The 9,238-nt window shown below is 38.3% G+C and overlaps 1 protein-coding gene across 1 annotated transcript; it reads right to left on the minus strand.

Annotated features, from left to right (window-relative positions):
• Nucleotides 1-6,335: 6,335 nt before the first annotated feature.
• Nucleotides 6,336-8,718, minus strand: LOC131627772 (F-box/kelch-repeat protein At3g23880-like). The gene is made up of 3 exons (XM_058898629.1): nt 8,403-8,718; nt 7,324-8,356; nt 6,336-6,866 (listed from the first exon to the last, which is right to left on the minus strand). Exons 1-3 carry the CDS (start codon nt 8,716-8,718, stop codon nt 6,842-6,844), a joined length of 1,374 nt encoding a protein of 457 aa, XP_058754612.1. The 3' UTR covers nt 6,336-6,841.
• Nucleotides 8,719-9,238: the final 520 nt, after the last annotated feature.

Below are 9,238 nucleotides of genomic sequence, written 5' to 3' on the forward strand. Positions count from 1 at the left end.
CCTGGACTGGGGCTAATAAAATAACCAAAAAAAACATGTCAGTTGTATGTTCTTAACGCAGTTTTAAAACAAAAACAAAACAATCAACCGTTTGTCGGTCAATTTATATTTCCACTAGTGCACTGGATTAAATATATGACATACTTATGATTGAATGAGCTAAACACAATCGTGTAAACCAGAACAAGCAATAACTAGCTTTGATAGTCCATTGGTCCTCAAGGTCAGTAAAACATGTGCAAGTAGAAAAATATTAAATATAGTGATTATGAAAATAAAGCCACAATCAGAATTGCAAACGACCCATTGTGAAACTCATAATCCATGTGGTCTTCAACTAAAGAATAAAAGATTATAAATGCTAAATCTAAAAAGCTAAGATCAATCAATCCCAATAAGCATAAAATACAACCACTAAATTCCTTGTCATAAAAAAACAATCAAGCATCCAAAATGAATTGCAACAGAATTGATATATCAATTAATCCACGCCCAATAACATTTTTCTACAAGTAAATTATTGAAAAACAATTCAGGATTAATATCTCATCATAAGTCGTCTGTCTCTATGATAGGTTTGTGTATAGTAACCCTAGATCTAGAATTGCATAAAAAGACAATAAGATAAAAGCAACTTTTCTTCTTAGTCATAAAGAGGCAGCATACAAAGATTATATAGTAGGGTTTCCCTTACTATTTGGGCCATGGGCCTAACTAAAACAAATAACATTAAAAGACTTAAATAAGTGATCCTTAATAAAATAAAACTTCCTACGTTTGAACAAACCCCTTCAGCCAAATGGATCTTTTTTTAATTCTATTGGGTCTCTTCCTAACATTACTCCTGGGCCCATTAGGAACCTTGTCCTCAAGGTTCAATGGTAAAGAAGTTGTTGGCTCTATTGGCGAATTTGGGCCCTCTTGGATTCGCAGCCCACATGCATTTGAATTTGTTGACAGCTGTTTGGATGGTGGGAACACACCCACGTGATTATTGGGTGAAACGACTGGTGGGGGATAAGAAGAAATCTTCTTCGCGGCTTCTGATTGGTTGTGAGGATCACACTTATCTCCTTGGGCAGTGCAACCAGCTGTAAGTTGGAAAACGTGTGAAGCTTTCCCAAGTAAAGTACCGTTAGTAGGCAAAGAGGCATGGGTAATAAAAGAGGAGTCTTCTAAGTACCTCTCATTTGTTACTTTCGGTGAACTCTTCAAGTCACCAAGTTCAGAGCTTTTTGTTAGTTCTTTGTTCCTCGTTTGCACTTGCAAGTCTCGTTGCCCTTTTGTCTTCACCCTTGAGGCCAACCCATCTGTACCCACTTCCCCAACTTGAATGATTTTGTTCGCATCATCGGACGGTAAGATCCCTACAACCTTTGACATCGCAACTTGTTCTTCTGTTCTGTTTAGCCTTGAAGTTGTGGGTAGGTGGTTTAGATCCGTTTCATTTTGTAGATGCAGGTTATTATTCTCGAAATCTACAAGGTCCAGCAAAGGGAGTTGCTGAAAATCCACCGACGGCTGCGCTCCATGATATTTCTTCAATAAAGACACATGAACAATAGGATGGATACGAGAGGACGATGGCAGATCCAGAAGATATGTGATGGTACCCGCACGTTTGATGATGCGAAAAGGGCCAAAATAACATTGAGCAAGCTTTTGAGATGTACGGCGATGAACTGTGGTCTGTCGATACAGCTGAAGTTTTAACAGAACCAAGTCGCCTTCTACAAAGGTAACGTGTCTTCGTTTCACATTGGCTTGTTTTTCCATCATAGTCTTACTTTTCTTCAAGTGTACCTTTAACTGATCTATGATCTGTTGCTGTTATTGAAGCGCTGAATCAAGTGTGACCTCCGAAACTGAGTTTTGGACATAATCCAAAATATTTGGTGGATCGCGACCATAGAGAGCCTTGAACGGGGTCATCTGGATCGCCGAGTGAAAAGTTGTATTGAACCAATATTCTGCCAGATGTAGAAACCGATGCCATGTGCGAGGGTGATCGTGAACAAAGCAACGTAAGTAAGTTTCTAATGAACGATTTACTACCTCAGTTTGTCCGTCGGTCTCTGGATGATATGATGTACTATATTGCAGGGTTGTGCCATGATTCTTGAAGAACTCCTTCCAAAACTTGCTTAAGAACAAGGGATCAAGGTCTGAGACAATGGTTTTAGGGCTGCCATGGAGACGAAAAATTTCAACTGTGAAACGATGGGGCAGATCTTTCGCTGTGAAATGAGTTGGTAAAGGAATGAAGTGAACAAATTTGGATAGGCGATCGCAAAGCACCCAGATAACCGTGTGACCACAAGAGCTAGGTAAGTGTGTAATAAAGTCCATTGTAATTTCTTCCCACACTTGTTTAGGAATGGGTAATGGTTGCAGCAAACCCTTTTTTTTCTGTGTGTCATATTTATTGTGCTTACATGTGGGACATTTTTTTATCATGTTTTTCACTTCGAGGTACACCCTGGCCAACAAAAGGAAGCTCTCAGTCTTGCTAACATCGCTTTAACACCGGAATGGCATGCTGTAGGTGTATGATGAAATTCGTGCAGAATGTTTTGGCGCAAATTAGCTAGATCTGGTATGAACAATCTATTTTTGTAGTATAGTAGACCCTGGCATACACTGTATTCCTTGTTTGTAGAATGCTGAGTTGCTAAGTTGAGCAAATTCTGACCCACACTGTCATTTCTGTAAAATTGCTTCAAGGTATTGAGCACATCTGGAAGGGGTGAAGAGAAAACTAGAAGAGTGGCTTTGTCTGGTTCAAACTTTCTGCTTAAAGCATCTGCAACAAGATTCGACTTTCCAGGTTTGTAAGAAATCTCAAAATCAAATCCTTGTAATTTCGCTGTCCACCGTTGTTGTTCTGGGGTTTGAATGCGTTGTAGCAACAGATTCCTTAGGCTCTTTTGGTCTGTGTAAATGTGAAATTTATGACCTATAAGATAGTGACGCCACTTCTTGACAGATTCGGTGATGGCAAACATCTCCCGCACATATACTGATGCCACTTGCATTCACGGACACAACTTCTTACTGAAAAAGGCAATTGGATGGCCTTCCTGGGACAACACAGCTCCGATAGCAACGCCGAAAGCATCAGTTTCTATTGTAAATTCTTTTGTAAAATCTGGTAGGGCTAAGACCGGCATGTCGGTCATCTTCTGTTTTAATTCTGTAAAGGCCATAGCAGCCTCTGTACTCCATATGAAATTAGTGGAACGCAACAGATCGGTTAGAGGAGCGGCGAGAGCGGCGTAATTTTTGACAAAACGACGGTAAAAACCGGTGAGGCCTAAGAAACCACGGAGTGTCGAGAGAGAACGTGGTGCGGGCCAGTCCAAAATGGCCTTCACTTTTTCTGAATCAGGTGCAACTCCGCCTGCTGAAATTACATGTCCTAGGTAATCAATCTGATTTGCTGCAAAAACACACTTAGATAACTTCACAAAAAATGTTTGCTCTGTTAACAACTCAAAAACAACCTGCAGATGTGTTAGGTGATCCTCAAAATTAGCACTATAAATTAAAATATCACCAAAGAAAACTAGAACAAATTTTCTTAAGTAGGGGCGTAACAGATCGTTCATAGCCGATTGGAAAGTAGAAGGCCCATTTGTTAGGCCAAAGGGCATTACTAGGAATTCGTAATGCCCATCAAAAGTTCGAAAAGCTGTTTTATACGTGTCTTTTGATGCAACTCTGATCTGATGGTATCCTGAACACAAATCTATCTTGGTAAATATGGTAGCTGAGCCTAGTTCATCTAATAGTTCATCAATGGTGGGTATGGGAAATATGTCCTTAACTGTAACAGCATTAAGAGCCCGGTAATCGACGCAAAAACGCCAAGTTCTGTCCTTTTTTTTACTAATAAAACCAGGGATGAAAAGGGACTAGTGCTAGGCATGATAGTTCCCTCTTACAACATATCTTGAATCATTTTAGTCATTGTATCTTTTTTTGAGTGAGGGTAACGGTAGGGTTTCACATTGATGGGAGGTGTATTTGGAAGAAGGGTAATGTGATGGTCATGGGGTCTTGGTGGGGGAAGGCCTTTGGGTTGTTGAAAAATAGATTGAAATTTAGTTAAGAGTTTGGTAAGTGGGAGTGGGAGGGATGGGTTACTAGAGGATGCAGAAAAAAATTGGGCGGATTTTGGGAAGTGGGAATGGGTTCCATAAGTAACAAGTGAAAAGAGGCAATTGAATCAGTATGTATGAGTTGGCGTAGTTGGTGAAAAGTGGTATTTGTAGGGAGTGATTTTGGGTCGCCGGTAAGGGTAAGTGGGTTGTTTTGGTGTTGAAAAGTAATGGAGGGAATTGAAAAATCTGCTTGTATGGGCCCAAGGGTTTGAAGCCAAGCCATGCCCAAAATAATGTCTGCACCTTCAATTGGAAGTAGATAAAAAGGTAATATAAAAGGATTGTTCTGAAGTGATATTTGAACATTGGGGCAGATTCCTTCACATTGAAGGTGAGATCCGTTGCCCACCATCACCGAGAATTGGTTAATTGGAGTGGTTTTAAGATTGAGGTGATGGGCAATCATAGGTTGCATAATATTGTGAGTACTACCCGTGTCTACCAAAACCATAACGGGTAAGCCATGAATGGATCCTTGAAATTTCAAAGTTTGTGGGGAAAACTGTCCGGTTAGAGCTTGGGGGGATAATTGAAAATATGTGTCACTAAAATCTTGGTCATGAGAAGGATCCACCTTTTCATTTGTTTCCTGTTCTGATTCTAAGCCTTCTTCTTCAGCCAACAAAATGAAGAATTTGTTAGTTGAACATTTGTGGCCGGTGATGAATTTTTCATCACAATTAAAACAAAGGCCTTGGGCTCGTCGCTCTTGTAGTTGGGCCTGTGTGAGTTTTCGAATTGGAAATCTGGGCTGCTGTGCAAAAAAACTCTTTTGAGGGGTAGTATTGGGCTGGGTTGTTGCAGTTGGTGGTTTGACATTTTGAGGGTTTATGTTAGGATAAGTTGGTTTTTGGAAAGGTGTGGAGAAGGGTTTGGGGAATTTCTGTTTGGCTTCTTTTAGTTTTGACTCAATTAATTTTGCCAAACCTATAGCTTGAGAGATTGACGCGGGTCTGTGTATGGCCAATTCGTTTTGAATGTCTAAATTCAGCCCTGAGATAAAACAGTTTAGAATGGCTTCAGCAGGCAGGCCCACTACTTGATTACCCAATTGTTCAAACTTCGTTTGGTAGTCCATAACAGAACCAGTTTGTTTCAATTTAAATAATTCAGCCTAATGATTTTCAAAAGTAGAAGGACCAAACCGTAATTCTAAGGCCCTTGTGAAAGAAATCCAATCAGTCAACAAACGATTTTGATGCATCCATTTAAACCACCCTAATGCATCTCCTTTCATATAGAATGAAATAAGTGATAAACGATTTTCTGGTGGGGGATTATAAAAGCTAAAAAATTGATCAGCCTGAAACAACCATTCCAAAGGGTTGGACCCATCAAATAAAGGTAGTTCAAGTTTTGGTGATCTAAAAGGGGGTAAAGGAGGTATATGTGAAATCTGATGATAGGGGTCTGGATTTTGAATTTGTGGTTGAAAAGAAGGGGTTGGGACAAATGCAGAATGGGAATTATATGGAGGGTAATGTGGAAAAAGGGGGGGTGGGGGTACGGTGGTGTATTGAGGGGGTAAGGAAATGGTGGGTTGAGTGGTGGAGATTACGTGAGTTGGAGTGGGGCGGATGGTGGAGTGGGCTGGGGACAGAATATGGGTTATGGGTGAATGGGTTGGGGTGATAATGTGGGTTAGAGGTGGTGAACCAAAAGAAATAGAAGAGGGTTTTGGGGTGATACCTGAAGAACTACCTCCTGAGTGTGCTGCAGCTGCTGTAACAGCAGGTTGTTTCCCTTGTTGTAGAGATATTTTTTGAATTGCTGCCATGACAGCCTCATACCTAGAACCTTCCACCTTTTTGTCTTTCTCTAACATGGTATGAATCTGTCTCACTTGGTTGGTTATATCATCATGAACTTGAGCAAATCTTACATCCATTTGCTCTTGAGTTTCAGCCATAGCTTGGTTGAGATGGAGGGTGGACATTTGAATAGCTTCTTCTAAAATCTCTTTAGAAGATGGGTTAGGGGGTTTAGGGGGAGCCATGGGAGGACAAGAGAGGATGAGATGAAAGCACCAATGATAGGTTTGTGTATAGTAACCCTAGATCTAGAATTGCATAAAAAGACAATAAGATAAAAGCAACTTTTCTTCTTAGTCATAAAGAGGCAGCATACAAAGATTATATAGTAGGGTTTCCCTTACTATTTGGGCCATGGGCCTAACTAAAACAAATAACATTAAAAGACTTAAATAAGTGATCCTTAATAAAATAAAACTTCCTGAGTTTCAACAAACACCTTCAGCCAAATGGATCTTTTTTTAATTCTATTGGGTCTCTTCCTAACACTCTAAATGCAGAATTCAGAGCGGCAAGTTTTCTAGTATTCTCAGCAGGTGAGTCTTGAGACAAATCTGCCATCACTGAATTTCCAACAGATAAAAAAGGTTTATAGAGGGTCTCCAGTAGAAATCAAGTTATCGTCTTCAGGGAGGCGAAAATCATGAGATCGATTGAAACCACTAGCCTGGGAAATTCCACTTTGAAGTAGCGATGAATTAACATCTCCATGACAAAAGGTCTAATCTTGCAGCCATATATATTACCTTGAACTTGAAAAGTTTCACTTTAAAAATCCTAACTAACTCAAACCATGTTCCGCTGAATTCTTTCTCCCCACCATTGACTTAGCTGTTGTTCCTCAAACCTCTGAATTCCCAAAATGTATTAGTTGTTGGCGGTCCTTTTAATTCTGCAATCCCATATATGAATGTCACCATTTTATTTGTTAAAAATAAATGGATTTAAAAGAAGGCACTGTCATTGAAAGAAAACTCGGTGTTTTCATTAAGTTAAAGAATATAATCTCAAATCTACAATTGCATGTACAAAATTATCATATTGAACAAAAATAACTCAGAAGCCATTCCGTAACTATCAATTATATCTCATTCTTTAACAAGAGGCTAAATTTAAACATGTGAAGTTCAGGCTTCAAGGAGCCACTTTAATGCTGTTTTTAAATACTCTTTAACTTCTAATATTTAGATATATTAATATAACTTGTTAATATATATAAGACAGTAATTAAACAAAATACAATCAATCTAAACAACCAAAAAAAGAACATTCACACAATTATGATTTCTAAAACAACATATACAACTAAACATAAATATCAACATGTAAACCATGAAAGAGGTACTTACACTCCAAAAACTGAAACCAAGCTTTCAAAATAGCCATTGGCAGAGTATGAGGCAGAATTCGAAGTTTCATCATCAGTAGTTGTTGTAGTTGCAGTAATATTTGTTCGCACTACTGTATTATTTCTCCAATTATAGAGAATTTCTTGGTCTTCTTGAGTGCACTTAAGTATCAGTGTATCACCATCCTTAGAAAGAAATAGTGGAATCAATTCAAAAAAATGCTTCATATGTTCACTATAATCATAATCAATTTGAAGAGAGTGACAACTAATTTTAAGAAATTGAGTCCAGGAATCTTCAACCCCAAATTTCTCCATCTGCCATATTATAAAATCAGTTTCATTATAACGAGAAGAAAAAAAAAGACGGTCTCCCAGCACACCAATAATTGGAGGTTGAGGTGGAACTTGATCAAAATCAGGAGGCAATAAGTACTGATTGTAAGTCTCTGTACTCAAATCAAGCGAAACAATTAAAAATTGATCAATAGTAATATCCTTATAATCATCACCGATATACCAAACTGTATTATGAACAGCCAACCAGTTAATAGTGCTTTTGAAAGACACGCCAGTTTCACCTCTTAAGCGCAAACACAAAGGATCAACGGGGAAACTTTGAATTTCCCTCCAAACATTATCACCCAAACTTAAAATTCTTACATTACTTCTCAATTCACTATAATTGTGACGTGATGCCACTAGCTTATAAGTGCCCGTAGAATCATCACAACCAAAGGTGAATTTGTAAAAGCCATCATCAGAATAGGAGGAAGTGTAGTGGGGACGATTGTGAAATAAACGTAAGAACCCAAATTTTGGAGATGTTGTCCTGGTGGCTGGGTTCCATAATCGGAACCAATACTCATAATATTCACGGGTGCCTGTAAGACCATCCAAACAGATCAATCCATTGCAAGAACCAACCATACTAGAGCAACCTTTGTCTTCCACCAAGTAGTCAGAGTCGACATAAAGAGTGAACCAAGGGTTCTCTAGTATACTGCTTATGGAATGGGGAATGACACCGTGGACTGCTTATGGAATGGGGAATGACACCGTGGACATACGTATACTTACCATCATTGTCACTGCCATAGGGTGACTCGCCTGTATACTCACCATCATCGTCACTGCCATAGGGTGACTCACCTGTATACTCACCATCATGGTCACTGCCATAGGGTGTGATTGTTTTGGTATGCCAGCTGGTTAAAATGACATGAGGATTTAGTTTTTCTGATTTCTTGAGATGCAAATTCACAAAGATGGGATCGGTAATGAGAGTGTCCCAAAACTTGCTAACACATCTGAATCGAAGAATAGATTTTACATTAAGAAGGGATAGGACCTCACTGATGAGATCGTCGGGGATGAAAAATAGAGATGAAGACATGATTGTAAATTCTATATGGACTCTTAGAAATGTTTTTGTTTTTATGAAATGTTTTAACTATATAATAGAAGTTTGTAATTATATAAAATTTATGGTATTTTACTTTTATTATTTTTTAGTCAAAAAAGGTTACAGTAAAATACTTTTAAAAATTAAACAATTATAATTTTCTAAACTTTACTATAAATTAAATTTAAAAGTTGTGTTTGGTCAAAAAGATTTAAAATAGTAAAATACAAATAAATAATATTTTAAAGGAATATAACCAAATTACTTATAAAAAAAGATTGTACTATTCTAAGACAAATATATGCAATTGTTAGCTTTTAAAATATTCATTTTTCTTATTAATTTCTTTTGAAATTAATTAAAGGTCTCTCCATGTTAATATTTAGAGAATTTTACTCCTTATACTATTGAGTGTTATTTTTTTATGGTTGTCATTAGGGGTGGCAAAACGGGTCAGGTCCACCGAGTCGAGCCATTTGACCTGCCATTTTAGGCGGGCTGGGCTGAGGTT

Source organism: Vicia villosa, unplaced genomic scaffold (assembly GCF_029867415.1).
Source record: "Vicia villosa cultivar HV-30 ecotype Madison, WI unplaced genomic scaffold, Vvil1.0 ctg.000402F_1_1, whole genome shotgun sequence".
NCBI classification, from domain to species: Eukaryota; Viridiplantae; Streptophyta; class Magnoliopsida; order Fabales; family Fabaceae; genus Vicia; species Vicia villosa.

Bases quoted from the DNA above. Each gene is read 5' to 3' on its own strand.
- LOC131627772 (XM_058898629.1), bottom strand. From the start codon at position 8,718: ATGTCTTCATCTCTATTTTTCATCCCCGACGATCTCATCAGTGAGGTC. The intron at 8,357-8,402 runs GTAAGTATACGT...TTCCATAAGCAG, and splicing joins CTATGGCAGTGACAATGATG to TCCACGGTGTCATTCCCCAT. The intron at 6,867-7,323 runs GTAAGTACCTCT...ATGGGATTGCAG, and splicing joins TTGGTTTCAGTTTTTGGAGT to AATTAAAAGGACCGCCAACA.